At 49.5% G+C, this 25,886-nt stretch overlaps 1 protein-coding gene across 1 annotated transcript in view; it reads right to left on the bottom strand.

Annotated features, from left to right (window-relative positions):
• The window catches only part of SPTB (spectrin beta, erythrocytic), a 66,970-nt gene extending 44,445 nt beyond the window's left edge, over nt 1-22,525 (bottom strand). Inside the window, exons 1-7 of the mRNA XM_056133989.1 lie at nt 22,356-22,525; nt 4,648-4,799; nt 2,905-3,078; nt 1,651-1,742; nt 1,254-1,334; nt 809-924; nt 147-259 (exon numbers count right to left, since the gene is read on the bottom strand). Of these exons, the coding sequence (XP_055989964.1) occupies nt 147-259; nt 809-924; nt 1,254-1,334; nt 1,651-1,742; nt 2,905-3,078; nt 4,648-4,799; nt 22,356-22,503 (876 nt within the window). The 5' untranslated portion in view covers nt 22,504-22,525. The remainder of the gene's footprint in view (nt 1-146; nt 260-808; nt 925-1,253; nt 1,335-1,650; nt 1,743-2,904; nt 3,079-4,647; nt 4,800-22,355) is intronic.
• Between the last annotated feature and the right edge of the window lie 3,361 nt (nt 22,526-25,886).

The raw sequence follows: 25,886 nt of genomic DNA, 5'->3' as shown, positions 1-25,886 counted from the left end.
TGGCAATGCTGAGCATTTGGCCTTTGAGTCATCTCTCTGGCCCCAGACATGAAGCCCGTAGGATGGAACGTGCAAAACCTATTGTGACAGGCGGGGAAATGGGGTGGGGATGGGGGAACACTGGCTATGAAACAGCTCCTCAGTACCTTGCCAACACGCTTGCCCTCCACCGCTAGCACCTTCATCTTGGAGAAGTAGTGGTAGAATGCTACCACATAAGTAATGATGGATTTCTCGTCAGGATTTTCTGTGAAGACATCTGCAAGGGGAATGGGGATATGTTCAGAACAGTTGGAAGCCAGAAAGGTGGGGTTCAGAGGGGTGATCTTCCTCTAGCACGTAAGTTCAACTACGGGCTCCCAGTGTCACCCAGCGGGACAGGAATGGAAAAGTAATGGGTCTGGGAGGGGTTTAACCAGAGGATGAAATCTACGTTAGGACCACAAGAAAGATATGATATGACACATACAGAGAGATGGAGAGAAAGAGAGAGAGAGATGAGAGAGAGAGATGGAGAGAGAGAGAGGGAGAGAGGGGGGAGAGAATGAGGGAGAGAAAGAGAGAGAGACAGAGAGAGAGACAGAGAGAGAGAGAGAGAGAGAGAGAGAGATGTCTCTTAGACAGGCCAGGGGAGGGACAACCAACCATCATGGATCTGAGAAGCAGGCCCAGAGCCCCACCTGGCCGCCAGCCCTCGCTCTGGTCATGGCCTAGACTCCTCTGTGGGTCCTGTCAGGGCAGTGTTACCCCTGCATCAGCGCCATCTCCCCTCACTGCAGCCAAGCAGTCAGGGTGGCTGCTGGCTCACCTTCAGGGTCCAGGAGTGGAATGATGCCCAGCTGGCGCTCGGCCACATCAAATGCATGCTCCAGGTTGTGCCGTGCATTGGAGTCCTTCAATTTATCGAAGTCGATTAGGTCAGGCCTGGGGGTGAAGCCAGAATGTTCAAGGGTTGGCAGGGGCGGGGGTGTGGGGTGTGGGATGGGAGGGGTCGAGGCATTTTGCCTCAAAGGCGGCAGTCCCTGGATGAAGGCAAAGCTCCCAGGGGGCAGATGCAGAGTGAGGCTTGCAGAAACAGAAGGAAAGATGGGAGGAAGGCAGGGCAGCAGGTGGGAAGGGGGTGGCAGACCTGGAGGGAAGCGCGGATGCCGAGGGGCCAGAAGTGGCCATGAAGCTGGGACAGCAGCTGCCTGCACAGTCAGTGTGCAGTGTGTGCTGCCCGGCAGGCTGTGCCCAGCCCTCTGGGCCCTTACCGGTGCTTGTGGATCAGGGCGTTAAAGGCCAGGCCGTCCTTCCAGCTCGAGGTGAAGTTGGTGATGTTGACATGGGGATAGCTGCATCCAAGAACAGTATTCAGGAATGGGTTCTTTGGGTGTTCCCAAACAGGAAGGGAATGCACCTGGGCCTTCCCAAGCTGCTTGAACGTGACCCACTCAGCCACATACAGAGATTCACACACCCAGCAGCCCCCCATGGTTGGATCCTGGGCCCCTGGGAAGGACTCTTAGGTTCCGGGCCTCTGACCAGCAGGACAGGAGATACTGCCCCCCAGGATGCCAAAGTAGCTAGAGCTTTGTGTGTGTTGTGTGCCCCCTGGGGGCAGCAGCACACAGGGTAGGGTGTGGACAGCAGGGCATTTCCAGGTCATACCCTGCAGTCTTCATCTGACACCATAACAGCAAGGCGTCCTTGGCCGAGCGCGTCTCACGACCCTCCTGAGTCTGGACAACGATATCCTGAATCTGAGGTATAGGGACAAGAAGGAGCGGAATGAGTTTCCCAGTCGACCCTGCCACTCTCCTCATTCCCCGAGGGAGCCTCCCAAGGGAGTCTCCCAGGGGCCAGGCTAGTAGCAGCAAGTCCACTGAGGTGCCCTGGGACCTGCCTCCCACTTCTGTCTGCTACTGTGGCCTGGGGTTGGAGGGGAGGCAGACACTGAGCACTTTAAGAAGCCAGATGATGACAGTAGGCAGGCCTGATTCCTGCCCAGGAGGCAGATGCCCTGTGAGACCAAGACTGAGAGGCAACATAACCTTGGAAGTCCTGAATTTGACTAGTGGCTCCTCTGGTTCTTCCCTTCTCCCCAATTCTGCAGATAAGATTGATTGTTTTGTCTCTGCCACCCAGGATGGGTGTGGATGCGGAGGGAGACATTCTCGTGTGCTCAGCCTCCTCTCTGCTCCCTCTCTCTTCCCACTTGCTTCATTCTGTCCCCAAACAGAGAAGAGAAGGCACTGCTCTCCCTCCCTCATGGAGTCCCTGGTTTTTTTTGTTTGTTTGTTTTTGTTTTGTTTTTGTTTTTAAATAAAAAGCTGCATTTTGAACTTCAGGGTGGGGAGAGAAAAGGTTCTGAATAAAAATCATAAAACAGGTGTTTTATGTTCAGTACCCTTTTGGGGGTTCATGTTACTATTTTTGAATCAATCTATTAAAAAAATAAAAACTTTAAAGTGTGAGTGTTGGTGGGGAGGGGACAAGAGGGTGCAGCCAGGGCCAGAGAGATAGTACAGAGGGAAAGGTACTTGCCTTATATATGACTGACCTGGGTTTGATCCTCAGCACTGCATATGATTCTCCCAAAACCCAGTAGGAGTGACTGACCCCATAACACAGCCAGGAGTAAGCCCTGAGCATTGTTGGGTATGGTCCGACCCTTCCCCTGCACCCCCATGCCAAAGATGGTACACCCAGAGCTCAGCCCAGCTATTCATTTCTGTTCCCCCATCAAAAGCCCTCACTCCTGCAGAACGGGGCACCTGAACTTCAGTAACAAAGGGATGACATAAAGGATAGTCACTCCTTCCTGCAGGCACTGCCCCAGGGCCAGTCTCTACCCTCGTAGATTGCACAAATGCACATTTTCCACCTTCCCAGCGCATGTGCCGGCGCCCCACTGCAGCATACCTGGAAGCGAAGGATGATGGTCCAGATGAGGCCGAGGACAAGCCGGTGGTTGCCGTCGACGATGTCGTGCGAGCCCATGTTCTCCAGGTGCACACGCTGCTCCTTGAGGAACTGCAGGGCCTTGTCCACATTCTCCAGGCAGTGGATGCGCATCTTCCCCTTTGTGGGCTTTGGCTGGGGACAGGAGTGACCCCGTGAGTGTGGAGGGACTTCATAGTTCCCTCAGAGATGGGTACAGCCTGGGTTGCAGGCTCACCTCCTAACACTTTCTAGTCCTGCCTTTTTAGTCAAATTAGGAGATTCCCCTCCCCTCCGGCACCCAGAGCTCTGCTTTGGGCACTACTGTATGTGTGTGCTTGTGTTTGGGGGTGGGGGGACTTAGGGGGAGGATGATGTGCGGGTTTAAACAAAGCCTGCTGAGTGGGTGATCCATGACATTCCAAGGCAAGGACAGGGCTGGGGAGACAGCTCAATGGCCAGCGGTGCACGCACATGGGCCAGGTCAGATTTCAACCTTCAACCCCCTGGTGCTGTATGTGGGCCCTCTGAGCACAGCCTGGGAGTGACTCCCCCTGCAATAAAACACTTAAGGAATAATAAATTAACTTTTTAAAAAAGCAAATACAGGGGCTGGAGAGATAGCACAGCGGGTAGGGCATTTGCCTTGCATGTGGCCGACCCGGGTTCAATTCCTAGCATCCCATATGGTCCCCTGAGCACCACCAGGAGTAACTCCTGAGTGCAGAGCCAGGAGTAACCCCTTGCATCACCAGGTGTGACCCTCCCCCCCAAAAAAGCAACCGTTAACTGAGCATTTACTCTATGCCAGACATAGTGCAAAGAAGCATCTATTGCTGCTTGAGAATGGGTCCACCTTGCCCTCCAAGCTTGCCTGCCTCAACTCTAAAAGGCCCATAGGTCGAAGGTAAGTGGATAGCCTATTGTGATGAGTAATTGCTCCCTGTAGACTCCCTGTAGGGTGCAGGCTAAGGGGCTCAACTCCAGCCTGGAGTTGGAAAGGCAAAAGAAGGGCTGGAGAGATAGAACAGCAGGTAAGGTGCTTGCCTTGCATGTGCCTGACCCCAGTTTGATCCTCGGCACTGCATAAAGGCCCCCAAGGCCCACCAGGAGTGATCCCTGAGTGCAGGAGTAAGTCCTGGGCACTGCCAGTTGTGGCCTCCCCCGGCCCCCACCCCTCAACTTTCCTTACACAAAAGAAAGGTAGGAGAACAAGTTACATTTTCATTTAGACCCCTGAATCTTAGCGCACTGCCTGGGAATCAGGCATCATTTTCCTCAGTTTGCACAGGAAGTTTCTGCCTGCAAGGTCCTGGTCACAAGGAGAGAAGTGAGTGGTAAGCCTTAATCTGGTTCTCCCCGGGGTCAACGCTATAGCTGTGTTGACCACGAAGGGGCCTTTGTACCTTCCTCTTGGTGATGTTCCTCTGGGTGACGGTATCTACCCCACCTGAGCAGGGAGGCTGAGTGTGGAGCCACACAAGTGCCCAGCCCTAGTCAAAAGAGGCCAGGACTCTGCATGGCTCTTGGGAAAAGCATGAAGGAGCAGGAGTGGCCGGAGGCATTCTGGGAAGAAGCCAGAGAACCCAAGGGCCACACTGTGGTCTCATACCAGAAAGAACCAAAATCTTCCTGGGGAAGAGGGCGGAGCCCCCCAAGGCTGTGGGCACAGGGGTCCTCCCAGGCCTTGTATTTCCTAACACCGACCCCAGGAAAGTGGCTTACCAGCATCTCTCCGGAGAGCACCTCCAGCAGCTTGATGAGCATCCGCCCGTCCCGCAGGTCCTTGTAGAGGTCACTGATCCGGCAGGACACTCGGGCCAGGTGGGAGTTCACCCATTTTGTAAAGGTCTTCTTCTGCACAACTTCCCGCTCATCTGGGTAGAGAGAAGAACCCGGGTAAGAGGCCTGGGGCAGCCAGCATCGGGGTGCAAAATGATGGGGCGGAAGGAGTTTCACCTTAAATCCAGGGTTCCAAATTTCCCGGCAGAAATGGGGATGTATCAATCTGATCCTCCTCCCAAGGGCATTTGTGGGCAGCAAATGTGTCTTTCAGCATCATGGATGTATGGTCAGTGACAATACAGCCATAGCCACTGCAGCTTTAACAACTGCCCCCTCCGCCCCCCCACAGGCCAGCTGTCTGCAACCCTGAGCCTGGCAGCACGTGCTGTCCCTTGTGCCAGTGATCTCAGAATGCATTGTCAGTCTCACCCACCCACCCATCCAACAAACACCCTCTGCCCCAAATGGCCTTTCCTCCCACCCAGCCCTTCCCCTCACCCCATCTGTCCTTTAGGAGTCAGCAAAACCAGTGCTTCTCTTTAATATTTTCTTGTGGGGGGGGGGGCAGGAAAACCTGGTTCTGTGCTCAGGGGTCACTTGTGGTGGCACTCAGGGGACCATAAGTGGTGCTGTGGCAAGTGGTTTACCTGCCGTATTATTGTTCTGCCGCCAAGTGCTTCTCTTAACATCACATCAGGTTAAGTCTTCTCATGTGCCCAGACCAGGGAGATAGCCCAAAGGCCCAGGGCACAGGCTCGGCATGCTGGAGGCTTGGGCTTGATCCCTGGCCCCACGTGGCCCCTAAGCACCACTTGAAATAACCCTTAAGCATGGAGCCAGGAGTAGCTGCTGAGTACTAATGTGTCTGGCTCCCAAACAAACAAACAAAAAAAAGATACTGCAGTTTCCTAGAACCCAGAGCAGCTGGCCCGGATCCCCTCTTCCTCCCTGAGACCTAGAGCTCCCCACACAGCGGTTGCTCCATTGGACAGGGAGAGTTGACGGTCCCCACACTTATTCAGCAACAACTGGCACAGGCCTACCCTCAGCCTGGTTACATCAGGGCAAAATGAATGACTTGCTTTGAAGGAGTCTGCTGAGGGAGAGAGAGGGATGAAGAGTGAAGAAACAGTGTGTGATCCATGTGGCATCAGGAACTGGAGTGAAGAGGCAGGGGAGGTACTAACCACTGCATTTTGCTAATTTATCCCCAAAGGGCAGTCTTGGGAAGCTGACATGATACCTCCACTCAGTCATTATCACCCCCAATCAGGCTTCTTGCTTTTACTGTATCTGATGGTGGTGCCTATTAGCACTCCCATACAAATAAATGCAGAAAACTTATCCAAGGAGGGCTGAGAAGCTTGAACAAGAGGTAGGAGAGAGGACAAGAGGCTAAGAGGTGCAGACCAGGTGACCAAAGAGAAACAGAAAAGATAGAAAGAAGAAAAGTAGAGGGTTGCACCCTCTGGTTTAGGGGACAATTTGTGGTGACTGGATTTTGAGCACGGGATAGGAACTGAGCTGGTCCTGTGCTGGGCTCCCTGGGCTCCAAGGATCCCCCCCGGGAAGAGCCGTGGGGATGAGCGGACTCAGAGCAGCCTGCAGGGAAAGAATGCCGACTGGGGAAGCAGAGCTCTCACTACGGCAGGGGACATTTCTTTAATGATTAAATATCTGATTTAACAGCAACAAACAGAAGAGTCCAGCCAGCAGTGCCTCCGGGTGCAGTCCTGGCAGTTCCCGGGGCTCAGAGCATCTGGTTCCTTCCTGCTGTAAGGCTATTTTAGTGTGAGCATCTCAGCCCTTTGTGCACATCGTCATTCATTCAGCAAATGTGCCCCAGACAGCCACTGGATGCCAGGCTCGGACGGATGCAGGGAATTCAGGGACAGGAAAGAGAGCTCGGATCCTGGAGCCTGGAGGCAGATCACTCTCATAAATGTGACGATGTGCAGGAGCCGCAGACAAAGAATTCTAAGGCAGCCATCAAAATAAGACTCCCAGGAAGAGAGAAAATAGAACTCCTGATGATAAATATAAACTTCAAGTATCCCTCATCCATTCTGGGCCTCCGGGCAAAGTCTCAAATGGAAAATTCCCCCTTACTCTTTAATCAGCAGCAAATCAAACCACTTCCCTGGTGTCAAGGACTGACTCAGGACACTGCAGTTTTGATCCCATACTGGGTGCCAGACTGGAGGTAACGAGGTCCCATTTGTTCTCCATCAGGTTCAGGGTCCACAGAGCCAGCACAGTTCCACAGCCCTTTGCCAAGAAACCAAGTTCGTCCTTGAACTGGAATCCCTTCCATTTACTTGTGGAGCTATGAACAGGGGACTGAAAAAATTTAGCCCCTTTTGAGGTGTCTCAAGAATCTAAAGTCGTTTCTTCCTGTCTCCCTTTCTCCACACAAAGCAGCCAAAATATGTCACTGCATGGGTTTTGAGACCCCTTTATTTGTGCTTGACCCAAAGGGATGTGGAATTTTATTCCAGGCTGCTGGGCTAGGATGTGCATTAGTACTGAACTGACCTCACATAAATCATCCTTCACTCTCCCTGTTTTCAGTGTTTCTGGACTCCAGGCCATTTTTTTTCTAACCTGGAGGCTGATTTGGGGTGGGGGAGGGAGGAGCAACTGCGCAGAATCCCCAGCACCCTGAACCCTGTTGAATGGGAGAAAGATGCTGAGAGGCTAATGATGGTCATAAGGAGAGGAAAAGCCCAGGGGTGGGGATTAACTTCCATTAGCTAGTTTGCTCTGGCTGCAACACAGTGCCATGATCAGCACATATACTCCTGGCAGGGCCAGCTGGTGCTAATGGCTCGCCAGGAGCTTGCAAATGCAAGAAAGGTGCGTGGCCCACAGCCAGCAGGGTTGACCACTGGGTGGAACTGACAGGCTGGGGGCAGCATGCACGATCTGGCAGCCTACCCGGACCACCCTGCAGGGCCTTAGCAAGCCTGCTGGGGCCACCACCCTAAACATGGCCAGGACTGACAAGAAGGCCACTGGTTCAAAACCAATGAAGTTCAAAACCAATGAAGCTGCAGAAAACTCTCAGGTCTCAGCACACAGCCAGCCTGAGCCTCTCCATTCAAGTCTGTCTCTTTTTCTTCCTTTCCTTCCCAGGCTGTGGAATCCTCATTCTTCTCTACACTTGAGGACTTCCCTGGAAAATTCACCTTCCTCTTTTGGATTTTTATTTTTGTTTTTGGAACACACCAGATGATGCTCAGAGATTACTCCTGGCTCTGTACTCAGGAGTAACTCCTGACAATACTCAGGAAGCCATATAGGATGCCAGGGATCAAACCCTGGTCAGCTGCAAGCCAGACAAGTGCCTTACCTGCTGTACTATTGCTCCACGCCCTCACTTTCCTCTTTTATACCCCACTTCAGAAAGGTTGGTTTGAGGACCCATAAACCTACACTACCCAACTCCCAATTAGTCATCCACTTACAAGTGAGTTCAAAGGTAGTGCTTAGAACAGGGCTGGCACATGCAGAGCTTGCTGTAAATATGCGCCACAGTATCTGAGACACATGTCCACAGTTAATGACCAAAACCCATGGTCAATTTCACAACTGAACAAGATAAAGACAAGATCACGTTGTTGATATATCTGATTGCTTGTTTTTGGCGAGGGGTACACCTGACATGGCTTAGGGAGCACTCCATGTGGTGTTGAGGATTCAACCCAGTCTCCCATAGGTGAAACATGAGCTCAAAAGAGCATGAAAGCTTTGTAACTGTATCTCACAGTGATTCAATAAAAATAAATAAATAAACAAATAAATAAAGCAGATCAATAGAGAGAGAGAGGGGTGCGGGAAAGAAGAAAAGTGTCTGCCATAGTGATAGGCTGCAAGAGCAGGGAGAGAAGAGAAATGAGGAAGACAAATATCCCAGGTGGTTTTTCTTCGTTGCATGTGTGTGGGAGGCCAAGGATGAATCTGACATACCCATAGGATATAAATAACATGTTCTACTACCGAGTCACATCCTGGGTTATTTCTACAAAATAATAATCATAACATGAGGTTATGATAATAAAATAGTATGGTTCTAGCTTATGAATATGGAGACACATGAGTGAAACAAAAATAGAACCAAGAACATAGAGGACTTTCATATCTAATAAAGGCAGAAATTCAACATGAAAGGGAAAGATGAATAACTGGGTGAAAGGTATAGACAAGCTGGGTGGCCATCCAGGAAAAATTAAGTTAAATTAACACCTCATACTCCTGGATAAATTTTATTTGGGTCAAAAATTGCAGTGTTGGGGCTGGAGCGATAGCACAGCGGGTAGGGCGTTTGCCTTGCACATGGCCCACTTGGGTTTAATCCCTGGCACCCTATATGGTCCCCTAAGCACAGAGCCAGGAGTAAACCCTGAGTACCTCTAGATGTAGCCCCGACACAAAACAAAAAAGCCAACAGTTTTCTTTCTAAGTGATCCAATACAGAATCATGAAAATAAATTATTGGGAATTCAACCACATTAAAAAAATGTTATAAAGGAAAATAACTAAGGTTTCACTTATCAGGCAGGCAAAGATAAAAGCTTGTGTTGGCAAGGATGGAAAGAAAAAGCATTCATATGTTGCTGGAGAGGATATAAAAGCAGGTTGGCAAGACCCAGCAGAATTACAAATGCACATTCCACTTCTAGGAATTCACCCTACAGATAACTTGCAAATCCATGCACAAGATTATACATTGCATAATTTTAAATAGCAAATGATTAGAAGTGGCAGAGGTCAGCTCCACAGTTACAAGTGCTCTCTTTTAAGCTGCCCACAGTCTGTCTGGACAGCGTTGCCACATGGGACCCCAGCATCACTGCAGAGGATGTGATCCTGGTGCAGAGCCTGGTGTGGGCAAGCCCCACAATTACAGTGGACCACTGTTGGAAAGCACCACAGCTAAAGATACGTGAGCACTGCAGATTAGAGAATAGCCACCAGTGAGCACACAGCAATGCCTTGCTCATTGTACAACCAGACCATGTGAGAGCACCGCAGCTCAGTGAGTATACCTTCTGGCCAGCACCTGTGAGCATGAGGGCAGGACCCTCAAAGAAAAGGGTGTGAGAGCCCCAGCAAGCACTGTAGCTGAGTGTGGAAGCACCACAACCAGAAGTATGATTCTCCTGAACACCCAGACCAAGAATGTGAGATGTCATGCAGCAAGCATTTGCGGCTTTTTGTCATAGCAACAAATCATCCACAAGAGGAAGGGAAGGGGAAGAGATCTGTCATCAAGCATAGAGAACAGCAACGGAAATATCTGACAACAGGGACTATTTTATAATGTTGATACATTTATGAAATTATGAATAAGTTCTAGAAGAGCTATCAATGGCAAGAAAGGGTATTACAATTCCTTTTAAAGAAATATGTAGGTAATAAAACTATATACATATATGATCCTAGTGTTGAAGACCTAGGTTCACGGGAAAAAAAATTAAAGTTGGGGGTTATTATAACTGAATGGTAAGACAGAGTGATCTTTTATTTATTTCTTCATTTGCTTCTCTGTGTTTTATAAAATTTCTGCAATGATATGCATTACTTTTATTATATATATATATATATATATATATATATATATATCACAGCCTAGCAGTGATAGGCTGCTATCACTCCAGCCTATATATATATATAGGCTGGAGTGATAGCACAGCGGTAGGGCGTTTGCCTTGCACGCAGCCAACATGGCCGACCCGAGTTCGAATCCTCCACCCCTCTTGGAGAGCCCAGCAAGCTACCAAGAGTATTTCGCCCGCACAGCAAAGCCTGGCAAGCTCCCTGTGACGTATTCGATATGCCAAACACAGTAACATCAAGTCTCATGATGGAGATGTTACTGGGCCCACTTGAGCAAACTGATGAATAACGGGAAGACTGTGACTGTGTGTATATATATATATATATATATATATATATATATATATACATATATGTATATGTATATATATATATATATATATTGGGGAGATGGTTTAGAGGACTGAATGTGTATGCTTTGTACACAGGAGCTCCAGGTTTGATCTTCAGGACTGCAAGGTCCCCCAACATACCCAAGACCAACCCCACACACTGCACTAGGGGTAGGCCTCATGGCACCACTCAATTAACCCCCCCCCCAAATAAATCAGAAGATAAAAAGAAGAGAAAAAACTGGATGTCATGAAGAAAATAGAATAAAAAGCTCATAAACCTGGAGGGGCAAATGACTGATGAAATCAGACAAATGTTCTCCTTGAGAAGTCTGCATTCTTAGTAGAACATTGCCAGAGGTTCTGGGGGGAATTCTTGTTGGCCAGAAAGACAACTGTGAGAAAAGGCACCAGGAGACCATGCCTAGCCTGGGCTTAAAATCAGTCTTTTAATTAGAACCCTTTGCAGGTTTATGACTTTTTGGTTTCTCTCTTCTTCATGCTAGAAAGCCAAGGGTTGACGTAGTCTTAATGAGTGTTTCTTGAACACCTGTGAACTTGTGACAACCCTCAATGAAACAGAGGCCAATCCACTATTTAGGCTAGCAAAGGCAGACAGGGAGAATTCATAAATGAGTAGGAGGGCACGAATCCTGTTTCCTGCTAAAAGCTAGTGGGGAAACTTTTCTTTCAACCAATCAACTTTTATCACACTGGTATTGTGAGCACCTAGACCATATTTCCCCTGCCCTTAAGGATTTAAAATCTAGCTAGATGAGGACTGACCTTGGAGAGACACTGGCAGCAGAGAAGGTAATCTTCCTAAGTAAGCCCCTGCCAACTAGCTAGGATCTCTGACCCTAGGCCCGATGGAGGCAGATCCAGTCTTTATCCTGCCAAGAGTCCTGTGCTCCACCCATCCACATCTGTCTCCCAGGGAAATGGCCCAACTTCAGGACTGATCTCAGAGAGGCCGGAGAGACACCTGCAGTTGATCATTCCAGCTCCAAAGCCCCTGAAGCACATGCTATATGCAGCACCTCCAAATGTCACAGGGCTGATAGCTCAGGAGAACCAAGAAAATTAGATGGGAAAATTGAGTAGAAGCCCTCTAAGCTCAGTGAGTGCAAACAACAACACAGAAGACCCACCTTGCACCTAATAACTCAGTAAATCCTCAGGCCATGATTTTAGCAAAACCATTATAAGATATATGTTGTAGTAAGCAATATAAAGTAAATTAATTAGTGCCTGCTAAGGGAACAAGCTTGGGAGGTGGGTGGGAAACTAGAGACATTGTTGGAGGGAAGGGCACACTGGAGGTGGGACTGTGTTGGAATACTGAATATCTGGAACAACTGTATTGCGAACAATTTTATAAATCATGGTGCTTAAATAAAGTTAAAATTTATTTTTAAAAAATCTAGTTAGGGTTGATTTCTGATAGCTTTAGAATGAAAGCATTAGATTTTTAAAGCAAGTAGAGCTGAATACTAAAATGCTGGATAACTGGGTACACCGTTACAAAGGAAGCAAATAAAGGGGTGAGAGATTAGTACAGGAGGTAAGGAGGTTGCCTTTCATGCTGTCAATCCTGATTCAACTCCCTGGAACTGCTTTGCCCCCCGCCCCCTCCCCTCGGGGACTCCTCTCCAAAAGGAAGCAGATACAGCCAAGACAATGATCATCTGCATGTTTTCTAATATGAATAATAGTCATTGTATGTGCTAAGTTAAAAGGCTCTATGATGATAATGTTATAGGTAATATTTTAATAAAATCATATATATGCATTGTCTCATGTTTGTAGACATTACTATGTATGGGCTATTAGTAACGTCTCTAATTTTTCTTTTTTGGCTTTTACAATATTTCTATATTAAATAAACAAATATAGACAGGTAGATGATAGATATAGTTTCGGGGCCATATCTAGACATGAGCAGATATCACTCTTGGCTCTGCACCCAGGAATCACTTCTGGTGGGCTCAGAGGACCATATGGGATGCTGGGGATTCAACACAGGTCGGTCATGTGCAAGGAAAACACCCTATCCATGGTACCATCTCTCTGACTCCCCTAAGTATATATTTTATATAATAAAAAAATTTAAAGATATGAAAGTAATCATCCTATTGCTTTGAAAAATGAAATAGGATCTTCATATTTTAGATAGAGAGAGAAGTTAGGATAGACCAGTTTAGATCAAGAATTGCTTTGGTTTGTTTGCTTCAAAGAAGCTTAGGTTTTTTGTTTTTTATTGCTTTTGGGCCATACCTAGCTTACTCTTGGCTCTGAGCTCAGGGATGACTCTGGCATGCTTGGGGGACCATATGGGGTGCTGAGAATTGACTCTTGGTTGGCCACATGCAAGGCAAGTGCCCTACCTGCTGTACTATTGCTCTGGCCCTAAAAAAAAGCTCATTTTGACCTTAGTTTTGAGGACAGTTTTAGAGAGGCAGGGAAAGAAGGGGTCTGTTAAAAACCCCTCCAGTAAACACTGGCAGAGGTATATATGTGTGTGTGCACATGTGTGCATGAGGGTGCATATGCGCGAGTTCTGGGGTGAGGGTGAGACACTGGTTTACTACCCAGAGCAAAGAAGCTGAGGGGCAGCCTAGGGAATCGGAAGTTGATTCTCTAGACAAAGAACCTAGAGGTTCTGAAGTAAAATAACACCCTCTAACCTGTTTGTTGAACACAACTATTTTGACTCAAAGTGTAAATGGGGTTGGAGTGGACAGAGGTGAGGCTGAGCCGCTTGCTCCCAGAGGAGGCAGCTGCAGGGTCTCTACATGCCTGTGGCAGTGTTCAGTACAGCAATGAGATGAGGGAACTGCTCTGGAAAGCAGTTAACTGGGGAGGTGCTGGAGATGCTGGTATTCAGAGACTGTAAGACGAGTTAAAATCACCACAATGAGTTACAAGTCTTTTTAGGGGGTGTTGGGAGGTGTTGATCACACCCAGAGGTATTCACAGTTTACTCCTGGCTCTGAGCTCAGGGATCCATTCTGATGGAAGTTAGGAAAACATATGCAGTTCTGGGGATAGGGCTGGGGTGGCCCACATGCAGGGCAAGAACCTGTCTCCTGTACTATCTCTCTGACCTGAGTGCAGGTATTTTTATGTTTTGTTTTTAATTTGCTCGAGCGGGCCCAGTAACATCTCCATTGGAGACTTTGTTGTTACTGTGTTTGGCATATCAAATACTCTCGGTAGCTTGCCGGGCTCTCCGAGAGGGGCGGAGGAATTGAACTCGGGTCAGCCATGTTGGCCACTTGTAAGGCGAACGCTCGATAGCACAGTGGTAGGGCGTTCGTCTTACAAGCAGCCAACATGGCCGACCCGAGTTCGATTCCTCCGCCCCTCTGGGAGAGCCCAGCAAGCTACCGAGAGTATTCGATATGCCAAACACAGTAACAACAAAGTCTCTAATGGAGACGTTACTGGGCCCGCTCGAGCAAATCGACGATCAACGGGAGGGCCTTTACCTTTACCTTTACCTTTTTAATTTGGGGTGCTATACCCAACTGTGCTCAGGGCTTACTTCTGGCTTTGTGATCAGGGATCACTCGGGGGGGAGGGTTGGGGGAGGCTCTGGGTACCAAATGTGGTGCTTGGGTAAAATCCGGGTCGGCTGCACAAGAGGCAATCACCCTACCCACTATACTATTGCTCTGGCCCCGGTTGTCAGTAATCTAAGCAGCCCTGCTCATTATCTGCCATGCTGCACATATGTCTATGTAGAAATAGACACATGCAAGATTATTCGGCCTACTTCCCTCTCACAAGACTGTAAAACGTGATTTCCTGGTTGATCTAGTTTCCAGAGTGTGCTGGCTGAAGTTTGGAGGCTGAATGCTCTCAGAGATTCAGCTGCTATGAACCTCCCTGTCACCCCCTCCAACGACATGATAAAAGGGAAAAAGAGCATTTGCTATAGATGTTAGGAAAACAACACCCAGAGCGCCTCCTGCATCCAGCAGCATGCAGGAGAGTCGTGTGGGGCAGGAGGAGTGAGTACTGCTCACTCCCATAGCTGGGGGGCCTGGAGTCACAGCCTGCCCTTGGGAATGACGCTGCCAGCCCACAGGAAGGACCCGAAATGGAGGAGACCATTAACAGGGCTCACTCCCACTGCACCGCACCAGGAAAGAATGGAGGTTTATTATTAATCTCAGTGAATGAATATTTGATAAAGCATCTTCATGATGATGGATAGTGGAGAGCAGCTTTGGTTCTAATAGCGTTCTCAAAGAGGAAGAGAGCTTTCATAGAGAGAGGAGAGGGGATGATGGGAAACAGCAGGCAGGGAACCGACTTGGCTGCTCAGATCAGGTGACACGTGGTTTGTCTGCACAGGGGCCTGTCCTGGGGGAGGGAGGGACTCTAATGATGGCCAAACTCCAAGAGGAAGCTGCTGAGTCAATGATTTTTCTTCTGACTGTACATTAAAATGATTGCTGATGATTATATTTACTTCCATGAATAGTGTATTTTCCCAATACCTAGCCTCAAAGGAAAGCTCCATTTTAGGTTTTGAAATCTGAGCAGATTTCTTTTTTCAGACTCTTAAGCAGTGCTCAGGAAGTGGGAGGCCCTATCGGTAGATCAAGGCGAGGAACCAAGGATGCAATGCTGCTCAAACCCTATAGTGCTGGGGTTACCTGGGCCACTTGGTGGTGTGGGGGTCTCCAGGGCCACACTTGGTGATGCTTGTGTGATCAAGTGGTGCTGGGCATGCACCCTAATCACTGTACAATCTCCCACCCCTGAGGAGACTTTGTTAATGACATCATCTTTGTTTCTCAGGAAGCTTTAAACCATGGACACACAATGGTCTTGTCTCTTGCAACTGTGTCCGAATTTATCAGTGTAACAGGATGCCAAGTAGTGACTGGTTGCACTGAAACAAAAATCAAGCACTCATCAGACACAAAGCCTGTCTTGGGCAACAGTGCACCAGGCATATTGTCAGTGGTACCTGGAGTGAAGGAGCTGAGGTAGAGGGCCAAGTGCCCCTTTTACCACCCAAGCCAGGAAGGAGTCTGTATGCCTTCACTTGGGTGTTCTGGGAGAGCTGAGGAGGGTGGGCTGGGAACAGAGAGGGCTGGAGGCTTTGATGAGTACCTGCTATCACAGAGAGAGCCTTAGGGGTTGTACTCAGAGCATCTGGAGGTGGATGGTGTTTGGTGCACAGAGCAGCAGCAGCAGCAGCACAGTGCTCCAGAGCCCAGGCACACAGCCTACAGGCCTCCTGCTGCTCTGTTCAGCATCCCCCCCACCCCCCCTTGCACTGTCCTCAACCAACCTCATCACAGGCCTCCTCTGGCTCCCCTCACAAGGCTCACACCGAGACAGCAGAAAGGAAGTTCATATTCCAAAAACAACACTGGGTTGAAACACCAATCCAGTATGGTTGACACAATGCAAGCATAATTTTGGAAATCCCTGAGCAATTTCTCCATAGGTCAAAGAGCAGGAGAAAGGGCACAGGGGTCTTTTCTTCTCGTGAGCCTACTCAGGAGGCTCCTATCTGCTCTCTGCACTGGACACGCATATGGAGTGTCACCTAGGAGGTCAAGCTGTGTTCCTGAAAGGCACGAAGGCTGAGGGAGGGAGGGCAGAGAAGAGTCACCAGGTTTCACTTTGGGAGGCATTTTCCTGTTGCATTTCTCTACTACCTTCTCTCCTGGCTGAGTCACATCTATACTGAGGTAGCAACATAACTGGAGTCACTAGGGAGCACAGCCAGGCATGAGGGATGCACAGACTGGCAGAGTCTAAGAGTCTGGGGGCAGGCAGCCTGGCTGGTGAATCCATACAGCACTTTCTCCTTTCTCCACAGGTTGACCAGATGGCCCTAGTTAAGGAGAGGGAAAGGATAGGCAATGGAGCATGGGGTGTCCTAGGGGTGGCTCCAGAAGACCTCCAAACCTTTCTATTAAAATCTGATGGGGTGAGGGAGGGGAGAGAATTTTCTTGCAGGGAGAGGAACATATAGTTCTCAGCTGCTTGCCTTCCTCTCAGGTTGAAGAGGAGGCAGGTGCCAGAGGGCTTCAGTGTACAGATTAACCCTTGTTCAGGAAGAGGCCTCAGTCTTTCCACCACTGAAACCCACCAAGTGTTGCTGGCTTCACAGAGCTAATCTCTGCCTGTGTCAACTGGGATAATCTTCCTGCCACCCCACTTTCCCTTAATGCCCAGGCCCAGGCCCTTCTCTCACAGGGTTTCTGTGGAATTTCTGGGCAACCCTGGTCTCTTTAGTCCAGCTGAGTTGCCCTCTCCATTCAGAGCCATGCATTCTGGAGAGAGGTCAGGAAAGTGCACACCAGCAGGGCAGTTTCCGTGAAGAATAGCCAGATGACTTATTTATTTTGTCTTGAGGAATATCTGGGAAAGGTGACACAGAAAGGACTTTCCCTGAAGCTGAGAAGAAGTGAGCACAAGAGGCTGCAAAGAGTGTGGCTAAGCAAAGGCAAGTCTTCTGGTCATGCTCATGATGCGGAGAAAGACCCAAAGATGTTGACCATCCTGACCGCTTCCCCCCCCCCCCCTCCCCGCCGAAGAGCATCTAAGGAAGCCCAGTTTGGTTATCCCTTAGCTTCTTGCTTCTTGGCCCACCTGGGTCACACAGCCAGTGACAAAGTCACAGTCGGGGTCTTGGCTGGAGGATTCTTTTGGAGAAAGAGCAAGAGCCCAAAACTCCAGTATTACTTAATCCCCTTCTCCCCATCCTCTTCACTCTCTCCCAACCTCCCTATATCTTTCTTCCAAACCAACTCTGGGACAAAAGAGGGTGTGGTTAAGCAGGAAGAAACAGGCCCAGGAACTAGCCCAGGTAAGCAGGAAAATGACTGAACATAAGCATGTGTGTCTAAGGTTGAGAGGAGAAAAAGGACAGAAAGATAGTGTTATAGGTAGTCCCTGCAATATATATATGTATATATATACACATATATATATAAAATTTGGTTTTTGAGGCCACACCCAGTGATGCTCAGGGGTTATCCTGACTCTGCACTCAGAAATTACTCCTGGCGGTGCTCAGGGACCATATGGGATGCCAGAGGTTAAACCTGGTTTGGCTGTGTGCAAGGCAAATGCCCTGCCCACTGCACTATTGCTCCAGCCCCTATCCCCTGCTTTTTGAAAGTTCACATTTACATACTCACATTACTTTTGTTTAAAAAAAATATGTACATTCATATGTGGTTTAGATAATCAAAAGAAATCCAGAAGAGAATTTAGTTTTGGAGGCTACATGCACCCAGAGCCTCTAGAGCGGCTCTACCCTACTCCTTCTCCAAAGAACAACTTGCTGGAATTTTCCCCACCTGATTCCTGATTATACTATATGCTGGTATTGGTTTAGGTTTTAATCTTATTTGGCTTGCGATTGAGAATGCTAAAAAAATATTGTATATGAACTGGTATAAATTATCACTTCACTTCATGTCGTTTCAGCTTATGAAAGGACTCATAAGAACACTCCACTTGGGCTTGGATGGAGATGAATGATTGACCCTGGCCTTCATGTGTAAGGTCCTGGATTGGATTCTCAGCAACACACACATACACACACACACACACACACACACACAATAACACACCCAGTGAACTCCACTTTGGGTCTCCCAGAGGAGCTGTATGGTTCAATGCTAGGATCTGGTGGTGTGGTGTTGTCTGGGCCCAGCACTGCTGGCGGCCACAGGGTCATACCTGAGAGTGCGTGACAATCTCCAGATCATACCATCCGTGCCAGGGAGTCATGTGATACTAGGGCTCAGACACAGGGCCTGGTGCAGGGAAGGCATGCACTCCTCTCTTGAACTATCTTCACTCCCAATAATACTCTACTTTTGAATGGGGGGTGGGGGGCTGCATGTCTCAGAAATGTAAATATGAACCTTACCTAGCATTTTATTAAGCATTTTTAAAAGTTTCATAAATTTTACCTTACTTTTCTTCACAACCACCTTGGGGAAAGCACTACTGTCCCCATTTATGAAACAGGAAGTGGATCCAATCAATTGACCCCGCAGGTCTTGAATCTGCATCCTGGGACAGTATCCCCCTCACACCTCAGGACCCTTGATTTCACGAAGAAAACACCTGGCCAATCTGCAGCCCTATGGTCATGCACTGTAGCACTGTCCTCCCGTTGTTCATCGATTTGCTCGAGCGGGCCCAGTAACGTCTCCATCGTGAGACTTGTTGTTACTGGTTTCGGTATATCGAATACATCATGGGTAGCTTGCCAGGCTTTGCCGTGCGGGTGAGATACTCTCAGTAGCTTGCCGGGCTTTCCGAGAGGGGCGGAGGAATCGAACCCAGCTCGGTCGGCCGGCTACACACAAGGCAAACGCTCTACCGCTGTGCTATTGCTCAGCCCTGCAAAGAATCAGGGGAAAGAAAAAGGAAAAAGATAATGCTTACACATCTCCTTTTTCCTTATCTCCCATAAGAAGATCCTAACTTCATAAATTCCAGCCTTCAAAAATTCTGTCTTCTCTTCTTCACTCTGGGAATAACTTTGGGTTTCTAGGTATCTGGTCAGACATAATTGGAAGCTAGAAGTTGTAGTATTATTGAAGTACATGGATTGATATCACTTAAGTATTTAGAAAGAAAGAAAGATTAGAAGGCCAAAAGAAAGATAAGGTCAGAACCGCATCAACTTTTGTTTGGGAAAATTGTCATGATGGAGGACAAAATGCATACATCCCCGAGTACTCAGGAGTGGGGAGCTCTTACATAAGTGAGACCCTGGGATTGACCCCTGGCCCCCAATATTGCCTAGTAGCAGCCTCCCATACCCACCCTGCTCCTGCCACCACCAGGCCCCACCACCACTACCACCACTGCTAGGTGTGACCAACACCCAGAGGGCAGCAGCTAAGTTACACGCTGATGTGGTAGGGACAAAGGTAGCTTCTGCTTTGTCAGCCTCTTTGGAAAGATGGACCTGCACATTGGCCACTAAGACAACCCCTCTGATGGTTCTGAGGAGAAAAGCAACCACAAGTGAAAGCAGGGAAGCCTGATATCCTTCTCTACTCTGTTTCCCGACCAGAAAGGGTAAACTGGGCTTGGAACTTTCTTCAAACTTTTGCCTCAAGAAAATCAGTAAACAACTTAGGTGTTTGTTTATTTTTTTAAATCCTGAATGGGCAGGGGATGTGGCTCAAGTGGTAAAGCACATACATTGCATATGAGAGGCCCTGGGGTAGATGTCCGTACTAAGTGGTCCCTAAGCACTGCTGGGAGTGGTCCTAGTGGTCCCCAGCACTTTGTGCCACCTGGCAACCAAGGATGGCAGCAACAGTTCCCCAAGATCTTAGCATTCATATTTACATGTTAGCTAGATGTTCCGAGATCCTAAGACCCAGGTGAGAACCCTGGCATGCTTTGGCTCCCGCTCCCTGGGGAGCACACAGATCTTTTAGTAACACAGATCTTTTAGTAGATGAGCCATTTTCTTGGTGAGGATGGGTTCAGTGGGCACAGCCCAAGCTCATGGAAGCTGTGACCCAACATTTCCTCACCAACGTGTTCCCATTGCTTTTCCAGGCCTCTCCAGTCATGCATGAGGTTTGCTGGAGGAACTCACTGCCTGCCTGCCGTGACCTTCCTACCAACCAATGACCCATTCCTCCCAAACATCCACCCCCTCACTGCTATCTCCTGTGTGCATTTCCTACAGCTCTCTGATTCTATGGAGGCTAAATTAATTGTGAGCATCGTTCATTCCCTAACAGATCCTAAACTCCTTAGAGAGAGAAGCTATGCTGGTTTCACATCTGTGACTCTTCTCCTCCCACAGTCCCATGAGGCGGTATTGTCACACATGGGAGGAGAGCAAAACACAATAAAGTGGAAATTGCCTTGGTTTCCTAATACATGAGGTATTGAAAGTATATCCGGGGATCCTGTGCAGATGGCAGTTCCACGCCTCACACTGTCCTCTGGCAACACCCCCTTTCACTGACCGCTTGCCCCTTTCACTGCATCATCATGGGCACCAACAATCAGATGCTGTTAGCACAGAGCTATAAAGAAGGGAAAAGCAGACAGGCCAGGGCAAGGCTTCCAAGCTTGCTTTTTTTTTTTTAAGAGATTAAAATTACATAACCAAAAGGTTGGCGCTATTACTTCCTGTCCCCAAGGAAAACCAAGGCAAGATTTTGTAAGGAAAAGGGTGGTGAAAGGAGATAAAAGAAAGAAGAAAGGGGGTTTCCTGTAAAAACCCAGGGCTGAGACTGGAATGAACTCCCATCTCGACAAGGAAACACGAGGTCACCTTTGCCAGGGATGCTGAGACACTGTGCAAGAAATGGCCATCAAGGGCCCCAGAGTCTCTGAGGGGCCTCAGGCCTTGTACCCATCCCAAGGTCAGCCAGAGACCCCAGCACTGGAGACCAGAGTGGTGGGCAAAGGTGGAAGAGTGCTCCCATGCCCAGCACCGGGGGTGACCTCGGAGGTCCCCAAGCAGCACAGTGTAACTGGGCCCTTGCATTGAGCCTTCTAGTCTGGTGTCTCCAAGAATGGCTACTGAGTCCCTGGAACATCCCCAACCCTTGAAAAAAAAAAAGCACAAACATAAACTTCATTTGAGGCAGTGGTCCCTGGAGATAAGGAAAAAATCACTTCAGAAGGAACTCAGGGGAAGTTGACCCCTGTTTACAAGGTGGAAAAGGGAGGCAATCAATGCTGGGAAGATGAATGTGTTGGGGGCACTGCATAGAGGGCAGGCGAGGACTCAGTCTGGCACCACCTGCAGGATGTGAATCTTTCTTTGGCTAAGAAAGATTTGCATCCTTGAATCTTTGGGGTCAGAACAGAGTAACCCTGGGTAGACTCCAGAGGCAGTACCCACAAGGGTTGCCCGGGTGAAGGGGGTAGGGGGAAGGGAGGGGGAGAAGATGGAGGTGAGTTGGGGGTTGGTATGGATTGCTGAATTCGATTTCAGCCAGCAGGGGGAGAAGTCATTGCTACTAGAGATTTAAGATCGCTTCTCTCTCTCTCTCTCTCTCTCTCTCTCTCTCTCTCTCTCTCTCTCTCTCTCTCCCCTTTCTCTCTCTCTCTCTCTCTCTCTCTCTCTCCCCCTTTCTCTCTCTCTCTCTCTCTCTCTCTCTCTCTCTCTCTCCCCCTTTCTCTCTCTCTCTCTCTCTCTCTCTCTCTCTCTCACACACACACACACACAAGTCAATTACAAAGCTGCTAAGGAAAGATGGAATTCAATTTAAGGGTGAGAGATTCGGTTCAGGAGCATGCCAGCTGTCCCCCACTTTCCCTGCACATCATTCTTCCCTTTGGGAAGACAGGAAGCGGATACTTCTCTGTGAGGATCAGGCAGAGATGAGGTGAGTAACGGAGGTCCTGTGCATGCCTCTGCTTGGGCCAGCAGACCCCTCAACATCACCTTCACCCAGATTCTCTCCTACTTCCCACTCTGGCCATAGGTTACTCAGGGGCAGAGGCCAGGCCCACATGGCATCAGTGCCCACCTGGGAGAAACTGGGGAAGCCTGGGGCACGGCCTGCACACCTTCCCAGGGAGCCCTGAGCCCCGCAACACGTCCCCCAGCTCTGTTTGCGCCACCACACTCGGACACTCGGAAGCAGGAGGAGGGGAGTTAAGTTGGGGATGGTGAAAACAGCTCCCCGATCCCCCACCACGACCCCTCCACAGTACCTGCCAAGGCCTTGATCCGGGACCTCTCAAAGAGCCGGGCAGAGCTGTTGTCATTATCCAGCTCATCATCTGGGGCATCCCAGCGGGCATTGATCCGGCTGTACGGTGGCTGGTTGCCCACGTTTTCAAACTCCGTGGCCGATGTCATGTCAGCAGGCTCTCGGCAGCTACGATGCCTGCCTCAGTCTTCATGGAAGGGTCCCTAGGGGCACAGCAACACAGTCAGAGGGTTAGCGCCCACCCCTCTGACTTTTTCTCAAGGGAAACTTATTCGGAGCAGCCAGCGGGAGCGGATCCTTGCAGGAGCAGCATGAGGGGCCGTCCGACTGGCCATACTTCTGGCCCGGGGTCTCTGGGTGGTTGATTGGAAAATATTGCGGCCGCAGCAGCAGCAACAGTCGCGGTGGCGGCAGTGGCGGCGGCAGCAGGAGCAGCGGCGGCGGGGACAGAGCTGACTGCAGCGAGGGTCAGGACAGCCAGCAGGTGGAGACGTCAGTCAGCAAGCAGCTTCCTACAAACTGTCCCCACAGCCACAGCCAACCACCCAGGGCACCCTGGGCAGCTCTTTGGAGCCAAAGCCCACAGAGCAGCCTCACATGGAGGGAACTGGGGCCAGGACCCACCTGGAAGGGAAATCAGGGCAGGGAGGGCAAGGGAGAAGCTGGAAGTCGATGGAGTCAGACTCAAACAGATTGTGTGTGTGTGTGTGTGTGTGTGTGTGTGTGTGTGTGTGTGTTATGGGGGTGGAGGGACATGCAGGGGAGGCAGGGAGGCAAGATGGAACTGGGGAGTTTCACCAACCCAGCAACTGTGGAGAGTTTCCTTCCTTCACCCAGCAGTAATCTATGAATCTCTGAAAACCGAGCTCATAGTTGTGGCAGGAACTTGGGCAAGGTCTCCTGCTGGAGTCCAGGACAGACCAAGGGACCCAGATGGAACTTGTCCCATCAAAGCCATCAGCAGGGGGCTGGAGCGATAGCACAGAGGGTAGGGCATTTGCCTTGCACATGGCCGACCCGGGTTCAATTCCCAGCATCCCATATGGTCCCCCAGCACTGCCAGGAGTAATTGCTGAGTGTGTGAGCCAGGAGTAACCCCTGTGCATCACCGGGTGTGACCCAAGAAGCAAAATAATAATAATAATAAATATAAATAAAGACACAAACCACACACACACAAACACACACACACAAAAGCCATCAGCAGGATGACGGTGAGGGACCCCATGGACAGCTGTGGGTGTTCTGGGTTATGAGAACCAGGTGAACATTTACCATGTAGATTCTACCCATCTTTCTATCTGTCCGTCCATCCATCCATCCATCCATCCATCCATCCATCCATCCATAATTCATTCAACTATATACTGGGCTGGAGAGATAGTACAGCAGGTAGGGCACTTGCTTTGCAGGTGACTTACCCTCATTCAATCCCCAGCATCTAAGCCTCTCAAGTTATCCTTGAGCTCAGAGCCAGAAGTAAGCCTTGAGCAGTAGTGTGGCTCTCAAACAAAAAACAAACCAAACCCCAAGGAGGTGGTAGATGTAGTGCCAGGCAACTATGAGTTAGGGCAGAAAGGGCCTGTGCTCATATGCTTATACTTTTGGCAGCCACTAAGTAACTGCATCAGTGATAGGAGCCTGAATGGGAGAGAACAGGGAAAGGTGAGAGCAGAAGGAAGTTTCAGAAGACTCTTAAAGGAAGCTTAGAAGAGGAGAGAGGAACAAAAGGGAATGCCCTGCCACAGAGGTGGGGTGGGGTTGGGGGGATGAGGTGGAGGGATGGGAGGGATACCGGGATCATTGGTGGTAGAGAATGGGCACTGGTGGAGGGATGGGTACTCGAGTGTTGTATGACTGAAACATAAGCACGAAAGTTTGTAAGTCTGTAACTGTATCTCACAGTGATTCACTAATGAAGCTGAGAAAGTCCTGAAAATAGCCAGATATACAGGAATGAGTTTAATTAGAGACACTAAAGAGGAAGTGCAAAGATATAAGGGTACAGAATGTCATAAATTTAGGACTCTTAGAAGGATGAGGGCAAGGCTGGGGAGAGAAAAGAGTGGGGATGCTAGAAGCCAGACTAGGTCTTCATATCCTAGGCCTTGGAAAATGACCAGCTTCCCTTAGGCCTCAGTGTCCTCACCTGTACTTGCCTTTAAGTCATTTCCCCAGGAAAGAAATCCAAGAGAAAAAGAGGGAAAGAGGCTGGGGAGATGGCAGAGTAGGATGATGCCATACGCACCAGTGAGCTCTGAGGACCAGCCACTCCCTCTATGAACATGTATACACATACACATACATGCACACATACAACGAACACCTCTCCACCCTCACTCCAGAGCCCCTGTTCCTACATGCCCAAACAGGTATAGACTAGAAGAAACAAAGTGCACTCACCCACCCCAGAACCCCAGCCTAACTGTAGCACACCGGCCCTGGCATCAGAGATAGAAGCACTGCGCACCTTCTCCCTTCTGATCAATCAATCTTACCACATCCCTTTGAGGTGAGAGAAGAGCCCAAATTATCCACAAGAATTGCACAAGGGAGAAAACCAAAGCCTGAGACCAGATAAATCAACCCCAAGGTCACTAAGGTGTCACTCGAGAGGGCTGGAACCAAAGATTAAACTGCAGTCCAATTCACCAACCCCCCTTGACCAGATAGGCTTTAGGGACACGGGTGAGGAAAAGAACATGGCACATGGGGACAGGGTTATACCCAGCTTTCAGAACTAGGCCAAGTCCTCTTCTACATGAGGAAAGAGGAAGTATAAGTTGGGGTACCAGTGGTCACCCCAAACACAGCATTTCCCATAATACCAGGCTCTGTGCCTAAGAACCGCCCTGTCCTGTGGAGAGCTGGTTTTCCACGAATGACCTCTGCTTTTAGGGCTGAGATTTGCCCTCACGTGCCTGGGTAGCGATAGCTGGGAAGACCCTACCACCGCCTCCCTCCCTGACCCTGGATTCCCATTTCCCTTTGGGGTGGCTACTGCTGCCTCGAGCTGACCATCTCAGGAGCCACAGCCTGAGTATGGCCCAAGAAGATTAAAGCAGCCAGACCTGGGAGGCGAGATCAGATCCTGCGCACAGGAGGTAACTGGACCCTGCTCTTCTTGCCTTGAGCTATTTTTAAGAGTGGATGAGAGAGGCTGGGGCCATGAGACTGGCTGGGGGAGTGAGATTACCTTCACGGTGGCTCTGTAAATAAGTCTGCCCCAGAAAGATGAGCCTGAGCAGGCAGATCAGCAGGCCCAGTGCTCAGGACAAGATTGATGGGCCCGGGTGCAGAGGCGCAGCCACCCGAGAGCAATTCATCCTGCTTAAGAGCACCATGCCTCCTGCGGCCACGGCGGCCCACAGCAGCGCCAGCACACGTGTGTCTCAACACGAAGCTCCAGGTCGTGTCTTAAGGGTCAGGTCAGCTGAAGATAAACACCGAGGAGAGAAAATTTCAGAAAGCATGGAATGCCCTCTTCCTCCTGCTCCCCCAAGCTGTGCCCACCCCAGAGGCCTGCCCAGAT

The sequence above is a fragment of the Sorex fumeus genome, unplaced genomic scaffold, assembly GCF_029834395.1.
Source record: "Sorex fumeus unplaced genomic scaffold, SorFum_2.1 ptg000098l, whole genome shotgun sequence".
Classification (NCBI taxonomy): Eukaryota; Metazoa; Chordata; class Mammalia; order Eulipotyphla; family Soricidae; genus Sorex; species Sorex fumeus.
The sequence above is the reverse complement of the archived record's forward strand: the minus strand, read 5'-3'. Positions and strand labels throughout refer to the sequence as shown.